This window comes from Papio anubis, chromosome 5 (assembly GCF_008728515.1).
Source record: "Papio anubis isolate 15944 chromosome 5, Panubis1.0, whole genome shotgun sequence".
Lineage (NCBI taxonomy): Eukaryota > Metazoa > Chordata > Mammalia > Primates > Cercopithecidae > Papio > Papio anubis.
The window spans coordinates 101,220,810-101,242,428 of record NC_044980.1 but is presented as its reverse complement, the minus strand read 5'-3'; the positions used below and the strand labels follow the sequence as shown (position 1 = coordinate 101,242,428).

Genomic DNA, 21,619 nt, shown 5'->3' with positions numbered 1-21,619 from the left:
TTAAATCATATATGAAAAGTTCTCGTGGCTCCAAGGTCAAACTGTGAAACTTCAGAGTAATCTCAAGTTTATCATTCTTTCTTCCCTAGTCTTTTTTCCCTTCCCAGAAAGGTAAATAGTTTTTTTTTTTTTTTTAAATTAGTTTTTGGTTTATGCTTTCAATTCTTTGTTGTTGTTGTTGTTTTTTAAATATAAACAAATACAAAGATGTACATGAACACACATGTCAGTACATGCCTGTTCTCTTCCCCTCGTCTTCTTACAGAAAAGATAACATCAGTTCGTTTTTAGCTCCTATATCATAGTTTCTCTTTAAAGTGGTCTCTTTCAGTGACTTACAGTAATGGCCAGTTTTATTCAAGAAGGTTTTCTTTTTAAAAAGTTAACTTTTTCTAACTATAATAGAAACCTTTTCCTGTGCCTTGAAAATGTTTAGCACATATTACATGGTACCATTTTTTATTCACAGATATTTTCCAATTTGTCACTGGACGAGCGTTGCCTTTCTGCATCATTGGTTTGCAAGTACTGGCGTGACCTTTGTTTAGACTTCCAGTTTTGGAAGCAGCTGGATCTTAGTAGTCGTCAGCAGGTATGGAATTGAATTCTAAGTAACAGTCATATGACCTACTCAAAAAATATCTTTATTCCTCTTCAGAAATCTTTACTTTCTTCTTGTTTTTTAAGATAGTTCAAATGACTATAATCTACAGCTTCATGCTTTTGTAGTTTTTTGTGTATATGATTTCAAGTTAAAGCTAGATTCTCATAGTAAACAAGATGGTTTTTCATGTAGATTGGTAATTTAGGGTTGCTTTTTAATTCTTTTTGTCTTTGTCTTTTTTCATTACCTTTTCAAAAAGTTATTAAACTTCTTTCTGTGGGAGATCATATTACAAATAGTTTAATAGTAGAAAATGATGGCAAACATTTCTGTAGCACTGCCTCTGTGCTGTGTACTGTTCTAAGGACTTTATACATATTAATTCATTTGATCCACCCAACAACTCTGTGAGTATATACTATTATTTTTTTCTGGTTTACAGATGAAGAAATGGAAGTAAAATGGGCTACGATAACCTTTTTTTTTTTCCTTAACTTTCCTTTTGGTGGACTTTCTACTCTTCCTGTTGCTTAGCTGCCTAATGTGTTTTATAGGGGCACAAATTAGGAAAAAAGAGTTTGTGGTGTTTATTGCAAACAGTTTTTTTTGGACTTGTTAGATTCCATTTTTAAAACTTGATGACATTTGGCATTAGAAGTTTGTAAAAATATCAATAAGAATAGCATTTTATTGAAGTACTAAACCTGGTCTAAGTTCTGCCGTGGTATATTACTACTGGTGTGCTGATAAATGTTTAGCAACTGGCTTTAAAAAAAGCCCTGATTTGTAATATTTGCCAATTTCTATTACATAAAAACTCCCACCATGACCAGTGTCAAGCTACATGTTATGCCATTGAATGCAGATTTGGAAAGAGGGGCACACTATAAACTCTTGTGAGTTGCTACGAGCCAGCTCCAGCACACTGGTAGTGTATGTGTTTGTGTGTGTGTAACACACACTTTAACCCAGTTAAGCAAGCTCACAAGGATTTGTGTATAAGTTGTTCCCTTTCTGTTTTTCTGCTTCATTGGTAAGAGATTAAAACAATTAAGATAATTGTTATTTACCTGCTTGGGTTCATGATATTTATGTCCAAGGAAAATGGTGAGGGAGTTAGTTGTGGGCAGTAGAATGGAGAGCAGATATGTGTAAAGCAATCTATTGACTTGCTGCATCATTGCTCTTGAATGTTTGAGTTATTTATTATGAACTCAGACTAAGAATAGCTTCCTCTTCCACCCCCAACCCCCTCCCCACCCAGCCCGCTGCTGGTAGTAAGGTGTGGAGATGAAAAAGTAAAAAATAAAAGCAGAGGTATGTCAGAGTTTTAACTTTTCTGAGAACTGTGTTTATGTTGTTTCCAACAAGTGTAAACAAAGATAGTTTTATCTTTGGCTCTTACTCCAAGTGCTGCTTAACAGTGTAGTTCTTTCCTTCTATTCTACATTTCATTTGCGTTTTCTGTCTCCTTTATTTTTACTGAAAGGACTTGAATAACGTTAACTTTGTTTTGTATTTTGGAAATGTGATTGGTCACAGAATATGTATAGGCTAGTTTTAAAACAAAAATTCAGATGACCATCTGAATTTTTCACTAGATGAATTGAGTCTTCTGTGAAAAGCTTTTTGATGTGGACATTTCTATATAGTCTTTGGTGTTTTGATATGCAAAATAGTGTATTTTCTAACCTATGAATTATATGTGAGGTACTGTTTCTCATAGAAACAGTAAAAGATTTAAAAACTTATGTGCTGTGGTATCATCTGATATCAAGTATAAAAGTAAAGATTCATATAACATTATTACTGATGTATACTGTTTCATGGGTTACAAATGGAAAGTGAAACATTGAAAATCTCAATATAGTTTTGTTTGTGGTGAGTTTTTGCTGAATTTGAATTTTCCCACTAAGGATAGATTTTTAGGCTTTTAATGAAATGAATACATATCCTTTGTTGGTATCTTCTGATACCACTTCTGACATCAAGTATGTGGAGTTTTTCCACACTAACAAATAATTTTCTGACACTAACTGGTTGTACAACAATTTAATTCAGCTAACTCCCAGAGGTATCATTGAGTTTAAGGGCTCAGTCCCACAAGACTAGCCACACTTCAGATGTCAGTTGCAAGTCCCAGAAGCCACCTGAACTTCTCACTGACAAATTATAAACTTGTGAGTTCCCTTAATTTCTTTCTCGGTTTTGATAGTTAGCCACAACTATTCACAGAATTGTGGAAAATACTTATTATATTTACTGGCTTATTATAAAAGATACAGCATATAGCTTAGGGCCAGCCAACTGGAAGAGATGCAGAAGGCAGGGTATGGAATATACCTCCCTCTCAGCACTGTGATGTGTTTACCATCTGAATCTCTGTCATTTGAGTTTCTATAACCCAATTTCCAGCTTCCGTCCTCTCCTGTAAGTAGTGCTGAAAGTAATCACCCTTTAATCAAGGGTTTAGTTTTTCTGGTAAACAGTCCCCATCCTGAAGCCATCTAGGCGTCCCACTCTAAGTCACTTCATTAGTATGAACTCAGGTATGGTCTAAAGGGCTTGTTATGAGTAACTAAAGAAATTCTATTGCTTAGGAGATTCCAAGAGTTTTGGGAAATCTGTGGCAAGAATTTGGAACAAAGACCAAATACAATATTTTTATTATACCAAATTCTTGTTATGCTTCAATATTAAGATGGTTTCTCTTTTGATTGTATTGTTCATGCTGTAATCTAATTAGTATATTGTTTATTGTGGAACATTTAAAGAATGGAAAATAAATTTTTGTTTTTAGCAAAAGTTTAAATTTATTACTTTTTCTCTTCCAGGTCACTGATGAATTATTGGAAAAAATTGCATCAAGAAGTCAGAATATAATTGAAATCAACATTTCTGATTGTCGCAGTATGTCTGATACTGGCGTATGTGTTCTAGCATTTAAATGTCCTGGACTTCTTAGGTATACAGCCTACAGGTGTAAACAACTTTCTGACACCTCTATTATTGCGGTTGCCTCTCACTGTCCTTTACTTCAGAAAGTGCATGTAGGCAACCAGGACAAACTTACTGATGAAGGACTCAAGCAGGTAAATTTTAGCATTTATAAAGTGATTTTACTTGAATTAATTCAAAATGTTTTCTAGCAACAACATTTTAAATGGTTATGTTAAAAATAATTCCCAGAGACTCAAGTGAGTCATCTTTTTTACCTATTAATGAGTATTTGTTTAGATTAGTTAACTAGAGTGCCGTGGTTATAATCAGTAAATTAACTGCTGTGTTTTGTAGTGAGAGCCTGAACTTCTGTGACCAGCCATTTTATAAATTTATGCTTTTGTTACTTAAATTTTTTTTACCACATTTTGCTTTGGGCAACTGCATAGTTTGGGTCAGCATGAGGTTTTAAAAATTAACTTTTAATTCCCCTTTTATTATACTAGATGACATACATACTTAAATATCTAAATGTTGAAGGGATAAATGGAAGTCCAAATTGAAGATTTTAAAAGTTAGAAGAAAGGGCTAATTACCTATATTTGGTACAATAAGGGGTTAAAAATAGTATTATGCATACTTTCTGTTAATTACACTTCCTTTGGAAATGGCATTTAAGGTTTCTTGGCTCAGAGTGGATTATTTATTCAACAGATGAATATCCTTAAATTTAAACCTTATACATGAATTAACTGAAAGCTTGGTATAAGAAGAAATTTGGGAAGACTCTATCCTAAATAGTGAGTACTGAGTGTGTCAGTACAACTTATATATTAAGAATGTTACCAACTTATAAGGGAGCCTCTTTTGTTTGCAAAGGCATATTGTGCAAAGAGACTTACTTGTTTTAATATTTTTCTTGATTCATTTCTGCTATGTACAGGATTATTTACTAGCAAAGCATTTCATGAAGTTCTTAAACATATTAAGTTTTTTATGAAGAAATATATATTTTGTGTGTATAGCATGATTTTATTTACTTTGATGGAAATTTCTCAGCAATTTATCTTCACAATGAAACATTTCAAAAAGGTATATGTATTTATTAAGAACTGGAATAAATCTATTTCATATTTAATTCTGATATAACACAAATAGGTAATAGTTTAGCAGACTTCTTAGGGTATACCTAGTAATTTTTGTGAAAAAGAGTAAGATTGTAGTCATGGTTGAAGTAGAGAAGGAGCAAAATTTAATATGCCAATCAAGTATTATGAATTTATCTTATATTTACAACTTTGAGAGTAATCATGTAAATCTTCCCTAGAATGTGAGGTGTTTTGGAGCCTGTTACTTAGATGTTTCCTTCAGATGTTTATGGTTTCTGAATTATGAATTAGTTACATGTGAGGTAATATTCTGATAAAAGTAGCAAAACGATCAAATTTTTTTCCCCTTAGGTAGTTTTCTTCGTAAGTAATTACGTAGGATCTCATTGCAGTGTAGAGAATATTTTCCTATACTTAAGACTGCTGTAGCAGGGTATGTTTGATTTCCTAATAGACTCTTTCCTCTGATGGAATAGTGTTATGGGTATAGTAGAAAGAGAATTGCTTTCATATATACATAAAATAGAAATTAAGTTTTATGAAACAATACATATCCTTATGTGCAATGCACATTGATATTATCTATTCTGTTCTATTATGTTAAATGTTGGCCTTGACCCATTCACTAAATTAATTTTATGACCTAGTGATATTTCATAAATCTAACTATGGATTTGTATTATGGTTTTAGTAAACTAACAATGTTATGTTAAAATGTATAATAGAGTTACAAAAGCCAAAGAGGGAACTAGCCATAATTGATGACTTACCTGGGACTGTTATTTTTTCTTGAACTCATTAATTTAGCAATTGACTGAATTGTTGATTCTACAGATTAAGTTGTTGCAGGGTTCTGTTTTTTTCCTCTTCTGTCAGTAAAAATTGACAAATGTTTTAGAATGATATATGTAAATTTTATTGATAATTTCTTTAAAATATATTTTCTTTATAACTGCTATAATTTTGATTGACTTTAGCGGATACCAAATATGTGTGCCTTTTGAATTCTGTCAGTTTGTTTACAAAAAGAGTTGCTTAAAGCATTTCAATTTGGAGCTCTAATAGATGTAGACTCTAATGTTTTAAATATCAGATTCTGCTTAACGATATTTCTTAAACATGGTGAAGCACCTAAAAAAGTCAGGCTGGTTTTGGCTGAATACTATCCTCTTTGTGAAATACCACCCTGAAATATTTATATTTTATGTTCGTAATAGTTACTCAAAATAATTTAACCAGTGGAATGTGTTTCTATTATATATATATATCTTTTAAAACTACAATCATGTATCTAGGGGAAAAATCTTATTTAGGAATAAGAGGCTGTTTCAATTTTCTGAAGTTTTGTTATCATCTAGCACTTGCCAGCAAACAAACGATAATTGTAGTCAAAGTATTAAAATGTATCTAAGAAATTGTATACATTAAGTTACTATTTTATGTGACTTAAATATTTGCAGTTTTAGCAATTTAACATTCCAACTCATAGTGAGCAGTAGAAATTTCTGGAAATAAGTCACTGTAGGCTTTTTTCAGAAAAAAATGGTACAAAAATAATAAATGTTACATTACTAAATTTTGAAATCTGGCTATACTATCAATTTTTAGGTCTTTAAAAATAACTATGTAGAGTACTATCAGGAAAATGTTGGAGCAGGCAGCTCCACAACCCTACCTCTCCATAAAAACATTGAAAAACAAGCCTAAACTATCAGATCCAACTTTGTCAGAACTCTGGAAACGTCAAAGGTTTATAGTAACCAAAGAAATGCTGAGACAAGAAAAAGGCAACTGAAAGGTGGAAGGAATACTTTGTGGCTTTTTTACTTGCCTGTGCCTCACCGCTTCCCCAGCTTGGCAACAGTCTTGAAGATGACAGTCCACATTCCCAGTGTGGGCCCAGATCCCTGGTTCCAGAGGGAGCAGAGCAGACCTTATTTGCAAATTATTTGTTTGTCTGATCAACCTACTTGAGAGCTGTTTGAAGGGCTGATGCAGGTGCCTATATATCTGTTTTACCTAATTTAGAACCCAGTCAGGGAGGAAAATTGTGGGCATTGGTTGAACACATTATAAAGCAAATGAAAAAAACTTGCTTTTGGGCAAGCTTCTTTGGGCAATAGATTATGGTGAGACATACAATTGACCTAGGAAAAAGAGCCTGGGAGAGAGTTTTTTATTATTTTTGTTTTGAAATTAGGACAATCAGCCTCAGTGTACAGAAGGGAATTTAGAAAGCTGCATGCATGCCCAGGGCAGGACATATGTTCAGGAAAGACCTAAGAAGACCATAAAGTTTATCACTGTGTGTTGCTAGGCCCAGTACAAGCAGTAAGTAAAAGCCATGGCAGAGTTGTGAATGGTATGGCTAAGTCTTAAAGGAATATCCCAGCACAGAGCCAGTCTGCAAAGACTAGGATAAGTGCTTTTGTTTTTTTGTTTTAGTTTTGTTTTTAAGCTTTGACATCCAAGGAAATCTCTTTCAAAATGCTGGCTGAATGCAAGCTAAGCCTTGATTAATCAAAAACAGTGAAGCGTAGGGAGGTGGGGAGAATCTAATTTCCCAAGTTACCACGTTATAATCTAATGTTTTGATATTTAGTTTTCAACAAGAAATTACAAGGCATGTGAAGAAAAAAGTATTGCTCATTAAAACAAAAAAGAATAAATAGAACCCATTCTTGAGGAAGCCTGGACATTGGATTTACTAGATAAAGATTTTAAATCCGTTATCTGAAATATGCTCAAAGACATAAAGGAAACCATGGCCAAAGAACTGAAGGAAATTAGGAAAACAATGTATGAACAAATAGAGAATATCAATGAAGAGCTAGAAATTATGGAAAAAAACCAAATAGAAATTCTGGAGCTGAGAAGTACAATAACTGAAATAAAAAATTTACCAGAGGGATTCAAGAGCTGATGTGAGCAGGTGGAAGAAAGAATAAGTGAACCTGAAGATAGGACAATTGAATTTATTGAGTCTAAGAAACAGAAAAAAGAGTGAAGAAAGGTAAGTAGAGCCTAAGAGATGGGTGGGACATCCATCAAGCAGAAGAGCATTCACATTTTAGTAATTCCAGAAGGAAAGGAGAAATAAAAGGGGCAAGAAGAATATTTGCAGCAATAATGACCCAAATTTCCAAAATTTGGTGGAAGGTATGCATCTATACATTCAAGAAACTCAACAAACTCAGGTAGGATAATGTCAAAAAGATACAAACTGAGACACATTATAGTCTAATGTCAGTAGTCAAAGACAGAATCTTTAAAGCAGCAAAAGATAAGTGACTCATCACATACAAGCACTTCTCAATAAGATTTACAACTGTTTTATCATCAGAAACTATGGAAGCCAGAAAGCTGTGGGCTAACAATATTTAAAGTGTCAAAAGAAAAAAAAAGTCAAGCAAGAATTCTGTATCTGTCAAAACTATTAAAGAATAGGGGGCCACTCAAGGGGACATTAAGATATTTCCAGATAAGCAAAAGCTAAAGGAGTTTGTTACTAATAGATCTGCCCTACAAGAAATGCTCCTGGGAGTCCTGCAGGCTGAAATAAGATACTACATGGTAAGTGAAAGCCGTATGAAGAATAAAGAAAACTGATAAAAGTAACTACATAGAGGTTGAAAGGATGGAAAAAGATATTCCACACCAGAAGAGAGCTAGAATAGCTGTTTTATTATAAAAAAACAAAACAAAACAAAACAGATTTTAAGTCCAAAGGGATCCAAGAGACAAAGAGAATTATTGTATATTGATAAATATATAATATTAATCTGTCAGGAAGATACAGCAATTATAACCACGTATGTACCTAACAACAGAATCCCTAAAATATATATAGCAAAAATTGAAAGACTTGGAGAGAGGAATAGACAGTTGTACATTAATCATTTGAGACTTAAGTAATTCACTTTCAATAGTGAATAGCACAACCAGGAAGAAGATTAACAAAGAAGTAGAGGATGAACAGTACCATGAACCCATTGCACCTAGCAGATATGTATAGTACACTCAAGAACAGAAGAATACACAGTCTTTTCAAGTGCACATGGAACAGTCTCACAAATAGACCATATGTTTGATCACAAAACAAGTTTTATACATTTAAAAAAGATTGAAATCATTCAGTGTGTCTTCCCTAACCATAATGGAATGAATCTAGAAATCAATAATAGAAGGAAAATTGGAAAATACTCAGATATGTAGAAATTAATTAACAGAGCCTTGCAAAACCAATGGATTATAGAAGAAATTACAGAGGAAATTAGAAAATATCTTGAGATGAGTGAAAATGAAAGCACAACATTCCAAAACTCAAGGGATGTAGCAAAAGCAGTGCTCAGAGGGCAGTTTATAGCTGTAAAAGCTTACATTAAAAAAGAAGATCTGAAAGCAGTAATCAAAGCGTACACCTTGAGAAAGAAGAGCAGACTAAACCCAAAGTTCGTGGAGGGAAGGAAATAATGATCAGAGCAGAGATAAACATGATAGAGGACAGAAAAGCTATGGAAAAAAAATTACTGAAAACCAAACTAGGTTCTTTGAAAAGATTTGAAAAAACCCTGACAAACTTTTAACTAGATTGACTAAGAAAAAAATACTCAAATTAGTAAATCATAAATGAAAGAGTAGACATTACTGCTGACTTTATAGAAATAAAAGGATTGCATCAGAAAACTATGAATAACTGCATGCCAACAAATTGGATAGCCTAGATGAAATGGAAAAATTTCTAGAGATACAGAAACCAGAAAAACTGACCCAAGAAGTAGAAATTCTGAGTTCCAGCTACTTAGGAGCCTGAGGCAGGAGGATTGCTTGGGCCCAGGAGGTTGAGGCTGTATTCACTGCACTCCAGCTAGGGCAATATAGCAAGATTCCATCTCTTAACAAAAAAAGAAAAAGGTAGAAAATCAGAGTATATTTGTAAAAAATAAGGAAATTGAATTAGTTAAAAAAAATTTCCAATGAAGAAAGACTAAGGACCATAGCTTTAGTGATGAATGTTTTCAAATATTTAAAGAAGAATTAACACCAGTCCTTCTCAAACTCTTTCAAAAAAAATTGAAGAGGAGGCAAAACTTCCTAACTTATTCTGTGGGGTGAGCATTATCTTGATTCTGAAGCCAGCCCAAGACCCTACAAAAATGAAACTACAAAACAAACAGAAAACAGCTACAGACAAGTATCTCTAATGAGTATGTAAAAATCTTCAAAATGCTAGCACACTGAATTCAGCCCCAGATTAAAAGGATTCGACACCATGACCTACTATGATCTATCCAAGGAGTACAAGGGTGGCTCAACATACAAATATCGATCGATGTAATATACCACATAAAGAGAATGAAAGGAAAAAAAAATCATCTTAATTGGTGTGCAAAAGCATTTAAGTGAAATAAGCAGCCTTTCTTGAAAAAGCAAAACAGAACAACCTATCAAACTAGGAATAGAGTGATGCTTCCTCAACATAATAAAGACCATATGTGACAAACCCACAGCTGACATATTCAGTGATAAAAGATGGACAACTTTTCCCTTAAGATCAAGAATAAGACAAGTATGCCTGCTTTTGGCAATCCTGTTTTACATTGTGCTGGAAGTTCTAAGGAGAAATTTGGCAAGAAAAAGAAATAAAATGCTTCCAAATTGGAAAGGAAGAAGTAAAACTATTTGTATTCGAAGATGACATTATTTTATGAATGGAAAACCCTAAGGAAACCACAAAAAACCCATTTGAACTAATAAATGATTTCAGCAGAGTGCCAGGATACAAAATCAAGATACCATAAATCAGTTGTATTTCTGCACACCCCAAAAGAAATAGAATCCAAACGATTTCGTTTACAACAGCATCCAAAACTATAAATTTCCCTTTAAACACTGCTTTTGCTGTATCTCATAAATTTTGATAGTTTTATTTTTATTTTCATTTAGTTCAAAATGTTTTAAAATTTCTTCTGAAGTTTCTTCTTTGACCCATGTGTTATTAAGAAACGTGTCATTCATGTATACCTATGTAACAAACCTGCACATTGTGAACATGTACCCTAGAACTTAAAAGTATTATTTTTAAAAAAGTGTTATTTGAATCGCTAAGTGTTTTGGGAGTATTTTTGTCATTTTCCTGTAATTGATTTTTATTTTATTTCTATTGTAGTCTGAGAGCAGACATTGTATAATTTTTATTCTTTTAAATTTGCGAATGTGTGTTTTATGGCCTGGAATGCGGTCTGTCTTGGTGAATATTCCATGTGAGTTAGAGGAGAATGTGTATTCTACTACTGGATGAAGTGGTCTCTAGATGTCCATTATATCCAGTCAATTAATGGTTTTATTGAGTTGAACTATGTCTTTACTAATTTTCTGCCTGTTGGATCTTTCCATTTCAGATAGAAGGATATTAAGGTCTCTAACAGTGAATTTATCCATTTTACCTTGTAGTTCTAACAGTTTTTGATTCACATATTCTGACACTCTTTTGTGAGATGAATACATGTTAAGGATTATTATGTCTTCCTGGAGTATTGTCCCTTTTATCATTATGTATGTCCCTCTTTATCCCTGATAACTTTTCTTCTTCTAAAGTCTGCTCTGTCTGAAGTTACTATAGCTATTCTCAGTTTTATTTTAGTTAATAATTGTAATTCTTCTTTAAGCATTTCTGAAGGATTGCTTTTAAGTACTTTTTCTCTCATTTACAACTCTCTTAATTTACAGTTTTATTCACTGTCCAGATCACTTTTGAATTCATTGAAATATTGAAATTTTGTTTGCTGCCTAATTTTTGTGAATACTCTTGACTTTCAAAAGCCTTTTAAAAGAGGAGTTTTGGGTTCATTTCAAAATTGAGAAATTTTGCATATTTCCTACATACTCCTATTCCTCACATGCATAGCCCCTCCCATTATCAGTATCCCCCACCGGAGTGATACATTTATTATAATTGATAAATCTTCATTGATATATCATTATTTCCAAAGCCCATAATTTATGTTAGAGTTCACTCTTGGTATTGTACATTCTATGAGTTTGGACAATATATAATGACATGTATCTACCATTATAGATACAGTATATAGTATTTTCGCTGCTGTGTTCTGCCTGTTTATTCACTCCTCCCCTCTAACTCCTGGCAACCCCTAATGTTTTTATTGTCTTTGTAAACTCTTCCAAAATGTTTATGATTCCAGTTGGAATCATGTAGTATGTAACCCCTTTAGATTGGATTCGTTCACTTAGTAGTATGCAGTTAAGGTTCTTGCATGTCTTTTCATAGCTTATTTATTTTTAGCAATGAATAATATCCTATTGCCTGTTATGTACCACAAGTTTGTCCATTCAAATACTGAAGGACATTTTGGGCATGTCCAAATTCTGGTAATTATAAATAAAACTACTATAAACTTCTGTGTGCAGGTTTTTGCATGGGCATAATTTTTCAACTTTTTTGGGTAATAACCAAGGTGCATGGTTGCTGGATCATGTGGTAAGAGTCTTCAGCTATAATAATGAATTCATTTATTTCTCCTTCTAGGATCTGTCATTTTTTACTTCACATATTCTGATGCTCTGTTGTTAGGTACATATGCTTTAAAGATTTCTAAGCTTTTTTGGAGTGTTCACTCCTTTATCATTATATCATGTCCCCCTTTATCGCTGATAACATTCTTTGCTTTGAAGCCTGCTTTGTCTGAAATTAATATAGCTACTTCTGCTTTCTTTTGATTAGTATTAATATGGTATATCTTTCTTCATTCATTTACTTTTAATTTATATATTTCTGTCTATTTAAAGTAGATTTCTTGTAGACAACGTAGAGTTGGGTCTTGTTTTTTTGATCCGTTTTGACAATCTTTTAATTGTTGTTTTTAGACCACTGATATTTAAAGAGATTATTTCTGTAGTTGAATTAATATCTACCATGTCTGTTAATGTTTACTATTTGTTCCCCTAGTTCTTTGCCAATATTTTTGTCTTCCATGCTTTTTCTGCCTTTTGTGGTTTTTTTTTCTTTTTTATTTATTTATTTATTATTATTATACTTTAAGTTCTAGGGTACATGTGCATAACATGCAGGTTTGTTACATATGTATACTTGTGCCATGTTGGTGTGCTGCACCCATCAACTCGTCAGCACCCATCAACTCGTCATTTACATCAGGTATAACTCCCAATGCAATCCTTCCCCCCTCCCCGCTCCCCATGATAGGCCCCGGTGTGTGATGTTCCCCTTCCTGAATCCAAGTGATCTCATTGTTCAGTTCCCACCTATGAGTGAGAACATGCGGTGTTTGGTTTTCTGTTCTTGTGATAGTTTGCTAAGAATGATGGTTTCCAGCTGCATCCATGTCCCTACAAAGGACACAAACTCATCCTTTTTTATGGCTGCATAGTATTCCATGGTGTATATGTGCCACATTTTCTTAATCCAGTCTGTCACTGATGGACATTTGGGTTGATTCCGAGTCTTTGCTATTGTGAATAGTGCCGCAATAAACATACGTGTGCATGTGTCTTTATAGCAGCATGATTTATAATCCTTTGGGTATATACCCAGTCATGGGATGGCTGGGTCATATGGTACTTCTAGTTCTAGATCCTTGAGGAATCGCCATACTATTTTCCATAATGGTTGAACTAGTTTACAATCCCACCAACAGTGTAAAAGTGTTCCTATTTCTCCGCATCCTCTCCAGCACCTGTTGTTTCCTGACTTTTTAATGATACTCGAAATTTTAAATATTTCACTCTACTTTCTTCTTGATTGCATGGTTTCTAAGGAAAAGTTAGATATAATTTTTATTTTTGCCCCTCTGTAGGTAAGGTGTTTTTATCCTCTGACTTCTTTCTAGATTTCTTACTTTTTCTTTTTCTTTTTTTTTTTTTAACCTTTGATTTCTTGTAGTTTGAAAATGATATGCCTCCTAGGTGTAGTTTTTAGTTTGTTTGTTTGCAGTTTTCCTTCATGCTATTCTCTGAACTTCTTGGGTCTATAGTTTGGTATCTGATATTAATTTGGGTAAATTATTAGTCATGAGTGCTTCAAACGTTTTTCTGTTCCTGTCTCTCTTGTCTTAGTATTTACTTTTCACTTATGTTATACTTTTTGTAGTTGTTCTCTGGTTCTTAGATACTGTGTTCATTTTTATTCAGTCTTTTTTCTCCTGATTTTCAGTTTTGGAACTTTCTGTTATATTCTCAAACTCAGACTTTTTCCTTAACCATGTCCAGTCTACTAATGTATATTTTTATAGTGCTTATTGGTGCTTGCATGTTGTCTACTTTTCCCATTAAAGCTCTTAGCATATTAATCATAGTTTTAAAAAATTTCTGGTCTGGTAATTTCAACATTTCTGCCATATCTGACTCTGGTTCTGATGCTTTTTTCAGTCTCTTGAAATTGTCTTTTCCTTGTTAGTATGCCTTTTAATTTTTCATTGAAATGTGGACACGATGCACAGGTTGCGTGTCCCTAATTAAAAACTCCAAAATCCAGTATGTTCCAAATTGGAAACTTTTTGAGTGCTGACATGCACTCAAAGGAAATACGCATTGGAACAGTTCAGATATTGGATTTTCAGATTAAGCTTGCTCAACTGATAAATGTAGTGCAAATATTCAAAAATCTGAAAAAATCCAAAAATTAAAATGCCTCTGGTCCCAAACATTTTGGATAAGGGATACTCAACCTATACTGGGAAAGGCAACTTTCCTAAATGGGCCTTTAGTAATATAGTGGTTAGGTGTGGGGAGACGAGAAATGATCTATAGTTTTAGGACTAGGTTTTAATATTTTGGCAAGTCTGTGCCACTGGGCTACCTTTACTAGTGTTTCTTTTTTTCCCCTTATGCTTAGGTGGGCTAGGATGGCTAGAGAGGGCTGGAGTTTGGTATATCCCTTTCCTTACATGGAAGGCTGTAGCTGGCTGGAGTTCAATATTTTCCTTCCCCTAGGAAGGTTAGGCTTTGACAAAACTCCCACAGGTTAGGCTCTGGTAAAATAGTTCCTCCTGAGGACAGACCTTGTTAAGAATAATAGAATCCTCTGGCATATTTCAAAATGGTTACTTTTGTCCTCTCACTGGTGTATGCATGAGGTGATTTCTCCAGTATTCACCGTGAAGACCTGGTAGAGCTCCTGTAGATAAAACTCACAAAAGCATGAGTATTGTCTTATAACTAGGTCCCCCTGGAATTTTTAATTATCAGACTTATCCATGCTGTGCCTCAAGTATTTTGGCAAATGCAGAGTTTAGATTTTCCTACTCTAGTCCTGGTTCCTGCTGAGGTTTCTGGTAGTAGTTTCTCTTCTGGTGAGTAGTTGTTCTCTATCTGCCTGTCTCTGCAGTTTTGTGGCAGTGATTTGGTCTGTGTCTTCATTTCTCTGATGGATCTAAAAAGAATTGTTAATTTTTCAGTGTGTTTAGCTTTTTATTTTTTAGAGCAGAGTGGCAACTTCTAAACTCCTTACATGCCAGACTGAAAACCAGAAATCTTTTCTTTTAAAGCAAGCATTATATTTACTGAATGATCATCCTTACCTTGTTTATGTTCAGTTTTATGCTTTATTATGTGGAAAGCCCAAGATATTTCCCAAATCCCTCTAACTTGGATGGTCTAGAATAGGCCTTACTCTAGGCATAGTTCTTGCTCCCAAGGTACCATCTTTTTGGTGTCTCAGCTGGACGCCAGGGCACTTACGAGGATTTCTCCCTTTTGACAGGGTAGAGTTCCAGTGTCTCTAGCACTTTCTTCCTGGATAGATAATTTTTTACTTAAAAAAGTTGTATTCGGCTAGGCGCAGTGCCTCACACCTGTAATCCCATCACTTTGGGAGGCTGAGGCAGGCGGATCATGAGGTCAGGGGTTTGAGACCAGCCTGGCCAACATAGTGAAACCCCGTCTCTACTAAAAATACAAAAATTAGCTGGGGCGCTTGTAGTCTCAGCTACTTGGGTGGCTGAGGCAGGAGAACTGCTTGAAACTGGAAGGTAGAGGTTGCAGTGAGCTGAGATCGCGCCACTGCACTCCAGCCTGGGCGAAAGAGCAAAACTCCATCTCCAAAAGAAGATGACTTGTATTCTATTTCTATGGTTTTTAGGTAGAGTACTAATTGTGCTAGATTTAAGGCATCCTAATGGTTATGCTTTTGTAGGGTTTGGTTGATGCCTTCTGAATGGTTTTCTGTGGGTCATAGACAAATACAACATTGAGAAATTTAAAGACTGTCAGCCAAATTGTAAGTATATCAGTTATAATGACTGACTTTACAATGCTGGGATAGTCTGGAACTTAGGACATTTATGGATGGTGTAATGGTGTTTAGTGCAGATAGGCACTGATTTAGGTCCGGTCTTGCTGGTTATATCCAGTGATGTCTAAAACAGAGTGTCAGTTTCTGCAGTGAGAATAAATGATAGTTTTACTCAGTAGTAGTAAATCATAATAGCTTCTCCTGTGAGGCACTGTTCCTCATATCTAACTTTACCTCACATGCTGGTAATTTCTACATATGCCATCCACGTGGTTCTCATCTTTGTGTGGTTATCCATGTGGCCTCTATGAAAAGTCATTTCCTTATGGATAAAGCCACCAAAGCTACTTTTCAATGTCAAAACACCATGTAGTCAGTTTAAATTATTTTACCAGTCTGCGGCGCTGTGATTTACGGGTCTTAAGTTGAAGCTCTACCAACTTGTCCACACGCATTGATGTCTGAGACTTCACCAAAAACCACACTTATTCCTTCTGTTAATATATAGATTCTGTTCCTTTATTTCTCCATGTTTCTAGCTGGTGTACTAACTGTTGAGGTCTCATGGGGCCTCCTATTCACTGTACAGGATGTTATCAAATTGATAAGTATGACAAATAGTGATGGAGGAGCAAGATGTCAGCTTTAGCACTCAGAAAATCTAAGGTGGAGAATATTGCTTACAAACAGTGCTAAATGGGATTGTTAACCTGACTCTGGAGTTTGGCTAACTGACTAGTCATTGACTAGGCTAACCAGCAGAGTGGCCCCAAATGAAGAAGTAAAGATTGCTTGCTCCCTGCGTGCAGTTTATTCACAAGGGGAAGAAGTATACATACGAGCTGAAAATACCCAGTTTATTAAATACAGAATAATCAGTGGAGAGACTGGGAATCAGACTAATTTGGCTTCCTACAGAATGAGAAAACATTTTCCCCTGCCATGTCTGTTTGTATTTTTTAAAAAACTTACTCACTTTTGACTGTTTATTGCTGATTCCTTGCTATCGAAGGTAAGGATTTAGCTCACTTATACTTCTTTCCCTGTGTGTTATCCTCTCATCCTTCTAACATAATTCTATTATAATTTTTGTTAAATAAGTATTCAGTATTTACATTCTATAATTATGTACCTATCTTTTTTTCTCTAAAGCATTTTGTTTTCATTGCAATTAATAAATGTCTTTTTATTTCTTTACCTACTTTTTATACTCTTAACACTAATGAAGACCAAAGCTTTCCTCCAGTTGCATTAGTATGTCTATATCTGAATACTTCGTTACATTTACTGCCCTAAAGCAGATTTGCCTGGGATAGTCTAGTCTGGACTTCTCATATACAAGTGTGATTGCATTAGTGGTCATCTTAGTATCTTACCACCGTTATCCTTAAGATTTCCATTCTCTTGCTATTGGGTTAGATCTTCTGTTACCCAGATGTCATGTTTTCTTTCCCTTGGTGTATTCTCGTGTTTTATAGAGCGCAGATTCTAATACCTTCCCGATACAGTGTATATGGGAGGTAAATCTTTTGATAACTTGTATGTCTGAAAACATCTCTAATTCCACTTTCACACTTAATTCATAGTCTGAATCCCGAGCACAGAATTCTAGGTTAGAAATAATTTATCTTCAGAATTTGATGGCATTGGACTGTTGCTTTCTTTTAGTTTTGTTAAGAAGTTTGATGCATTTTCATCCTAATCCTTTCTATAAAGTTTATCTCTCTAAGTCTGTAGAATCTCTTTAAACTCGTGTTTCTGAAACTTTATGATGATTTGCATTGCAGTGTGTCTGTTTTTGTTATTTGTGCTGGACACATGGATAAGCTCTTTCAGTCTGGAAGTTGATACCCTTTCATTCTGGAAAATTGGATAGAAATATTTCTTTGAATTCCTCTGTTTTCACTGAATAAACTTTCACAAATCCCCATATTTTCCCCATTGTGCTTTGGTTCTCAGCTATATGTGGTATACCCCAGTCTAAAAACCCTATGTTTTGCTCTCCCCAGAGATTACATTTTTTTTGCATTGTGGGAAAAAAGGCAAGGTCAGACTGTGCAGTAATGGGGAGGTGATCTGAGGATTTAACTACTTTTTCAACAGACTTTCAAGAATTCTAGTATTTTTAGCCCCAACCTCAGCCTCACTGCCAGACATATGTGAATCTGTTGAGAGTTCTTTAGTAGACTTCTTTGCTTTTCCCACTGTTGGCTTTGGATTTAGTTTGCTTAGGTATAGTGACATGCCATTGTACATTTGTTGTAGAAATATATATGCCTCTTTTAATGAATTCAATACAAATCTGATATCTAATGAGCATGATGAATACTAATGAAAAATATTTCAAGGTATCTGCAACAGTGATATATGAAGTAATCTTTGATTCTATTGCTTACAAAGTCTCAGGTATTGCTAAGCTACTGCAGCGTTTTTCATATAATAAGGAAAGGCTAAAGTTCAGTTGGAGGATAACATAAAAAATGAACATGTACTTTAAAAAAATCTGCTTTCCTGAAACCTCTGAATTCTCTCCATGGGCCAGTTAGAACCCATGAATTAACTGTGGAACTTAGTAGTGTATGAGGCCACAATCATAGTTTCTTGTATTTGCCCACTTAAAATGAGCTTCTTTATAGTACATAATCCTGATCAGCCTTTTCATTCATTTAACAAATATTTATTAAGTGTCAACTAAGTGTAAGATACCGGGCACCAGAGATACCTTATTTAATAAAATAGACAATCTGCTGGCTTCACGGAGTTTACATTTCTGTAGGAATATGTTATTGGTAGTAGTGCAGCCTAGATTATAATAATATAGTTTATATCTATCACCACCTCTGGAAAAGTAACTGAACTCAAATGTATTTCTGATGTCATTACTTTACTTGAGACAGAACTTGTAAGTTTTTTTTTCTTATAAAAGCAATGTTTGTTAAAAAAAATTAGAGAAGATTCATAGGCAGAAGGGAATAAAAACTCATGCAATAATCAGAATTAACCACTATGAACACCTTGGTATGTATTTCAGTCCCGTTTCTGTGCACAAATACATATGTATGCATTTATGCATAATTTCTTTATAAAATTGGATTATACTATAACAGCTTACATACATTTTTGTCACGTTTGTTCCAATTTTAGTGGTTGTATAATACTCAGTCTTATGAATACGTTATAATTTATTCCTTTAAGTGTTATTTTTTTTTCTTCACTATTAAGACACAAGAGAGGCTGGGTGCAGTGGCTCACACCTGTAATCCCAGCACTTTGGGAGGCTGAGGTGGGAGGATTTCTTGAGGCCAGGAGTTTGAGACTAGTCTGGGCAACACAGTGAGATCCTAGCTCTACAACAAAATTTAAAAAGTAGCCAGGTGTAGTGGCACACACCTGTACTCCCAGCTACTCAGGAGGCTGAGGTAAGAGGATCTCTTTAGCCCAGGAGGTTGAGGCTGTAGTGAGCCATGATTGAGCCACTGCACTCTAGCCTGGGCAACACAGCGAGACCCTGTCTTTAAAAAAAAATACTGGAGTAATAAATATATAATTTTGAACTGTTAAGGAATACAGATACCTTGGCGGGCTTGTAATATGAGTTGGTTGAAACAAGGAGGTACATTAGAAGGTTAAAAATGTTTATACATTACTGTTTTAAATTATGGATTGCTTACATTCTATCTTATTTTACAAGTAACATAAATATTTAACTCTGACATGGTTATTTTCAAAAAATTATATGAAAATCTCACTTGAAAGATGTTGCCTTGTTATTTTTTGAGCATTCAGCTAAATCTGTTTGTTTACAGCTGGGCTCAAAATGCAGAGAACTCAAAGATATTCATTTCGGCCAGTGTTACAAGATCTCAGATGAAGGCATGATCGTCATAGCTAAGGGCTGTCTGAAATTACAAAGGATATACATGCAGGAAAACAAATTAGTAAGTACTTGTTATCATCCTTGTGTTGTTCGTTTTGTTCCTAACCTTTGAATTCTTTCAAGTTTATTTATAATTTTTTTCTGCTTATTGTCTTGTGATGGTTCAAATACTACTTAATCAAAAGCAAAAATTATTTTAAAGTGATGATTTTATAAATTGATCTTTTAACTGAATAGATGGTGTTTGTGTGTGGTACCTGCATGTTAAAAATCCCTCATTAGCATGTGCTAATGCATCTTTTCTAAATGTGGACCGTGAACTAACACTGGTAAATTGGAAAAATCGAATTTGTTTGTCTATGGTTGTAGTTCTTTCTGGTATCTCTGGGGATTATAATAATTCTAGACAGTTAGAAATTTTTTATTGTCCAGAAAAATGTACTCTTGTAAAATAGAACCTTTTACTTAGTATGATAAAAAATGGGATTCAATAATTTAGAGTATATAATATGGGCAATTACATAGATTTTATATTTTAAGCATGTACATGGATAACTCAGACGTGTTTAATGTATTATGCTTAAAAAATCTTACAATTTTTTTATTGAGAGGTAATTAACATAAAATACATTTCAAAACTCTTTAAAGTGTACAACTCATCAGCTTTTAGTATATTTACCATGTTGTGCAGTCATTACCAATGTCAAATTTTTGAATATTTTCATTACCCCTAAAAAAAAATCCTGTGCCCATTAGCTATCACTCCCCATTTTACCCTTCTTCTAGTCCCTGTCAACTGCTAATTTACTTTCTTTCTCTATGGGTTTTCCTATTCTAGATATTTTGTATAAATGGAATCACGTGATACGTGGTCTTTTGTTTCTGGTGTCTCACTTAGCATGATGTTTTCAAGGCTCATTCACGTTTACCATGTATCAGAGCTTTATTATGTTTTATGGCTGAATAATGTTCCAAAGCATTTACATTTTTATATGATAGGTACATCATATCAGTTAAAAGAAAAAGTTGTCACTAGGGGGCACCAGTAGGAGTTCTTCAAATTGAAAAATAGCATGCGTACAGTCATGGGCCATGTAACAATTTTTGGTTTAACAGTGGACAGCTTATATAATAGTGGTCCTGTAAGATTATTATACTGTATTTTTGCCTTTTCTATGTTTAGATACAGAAATACCATTGTATTGTTGCCTACAGTATTCAGTACAGTGACATGCTGTTCAGCTTGACATCTTAGGAGCAATAAAAGCTATAACATATAGTCCAGGGCTTTCTGTATGCTCATAGAATGTTTAAGTACATTCTGTGATGTTCACACAACAAAATTACCTAGTGACACATTTCTCATAACATTTTCCTGTCATTAAGCAATGCATGTCTGTATTTGAAAATGTTGTCAGGGTAGTCTTGAATGTGTAGTATACCACAAAGAAGACTTGCTTTTTTAGTTGTATTTCAAAAATGGAGAGATCTTTTTATTGCCCTTTGGGGTTCATAACATTTAATAATTATTATGTAATGGTCATTCTTGAGACAGCAGGATTTTGTAAAGATAAGTTAGGTCTGTGTTAGAGACACTGAATTTTTGAATACTGGTGTTCACTTACTTGCATTGTGACCCTGGGAAAGTTACTTGAGTTCTTTACACCTCATTTGTAAATGAGGTTATTGATCTCTATTTGCTAGTTATAGTTTTGAGGATTAAATGACACCGTATTTTTAAATTGTCTAGTACAAACTCTGACTTATAGGAGACATGTAAAACATAGTAGTTTTTATGGCATCACAACTGTATTTGTTATCTA

The 21,619-nt window shown here is 34.2% G+C and overlaps 1 protein-coding gene across 9 annotated transcripts in view; it reads left to right on the top strand.

The window, feature by feature from the left end:
• LOC116274940 (F-box/LRR-repeat protein 17-like) overlaps window positions 1–21,619 on the top strand; it is an 87,577-nt gene that overhangs the window by 13,977 nt on the left and 51,981 nt on the right. For all 9 annotated transcript variants that reach the window (XR_004183796.1, XM_031666381.1, XM_031666385.1 and 6 more), the window contains exons 2-4: window positions 470–592; window positions 3,439–3,696; window positions 19,726–19,857. Coding sequence is in view for 8 of the 9 variants with exons in the window: in XM_031666381.1 (XP_031522241.1) it covers window positions 470–592; window positions 3,439–3,696; window positions 19,726–19,857 (513 nt within the window). In the remaining variant the exon portion in view is untranslated. The remainder of the gene's footprint in view (window positions 1–469; window positions 593–3,438; window positions 3,697–19,725; window positions 19,858–21,619) is intronic.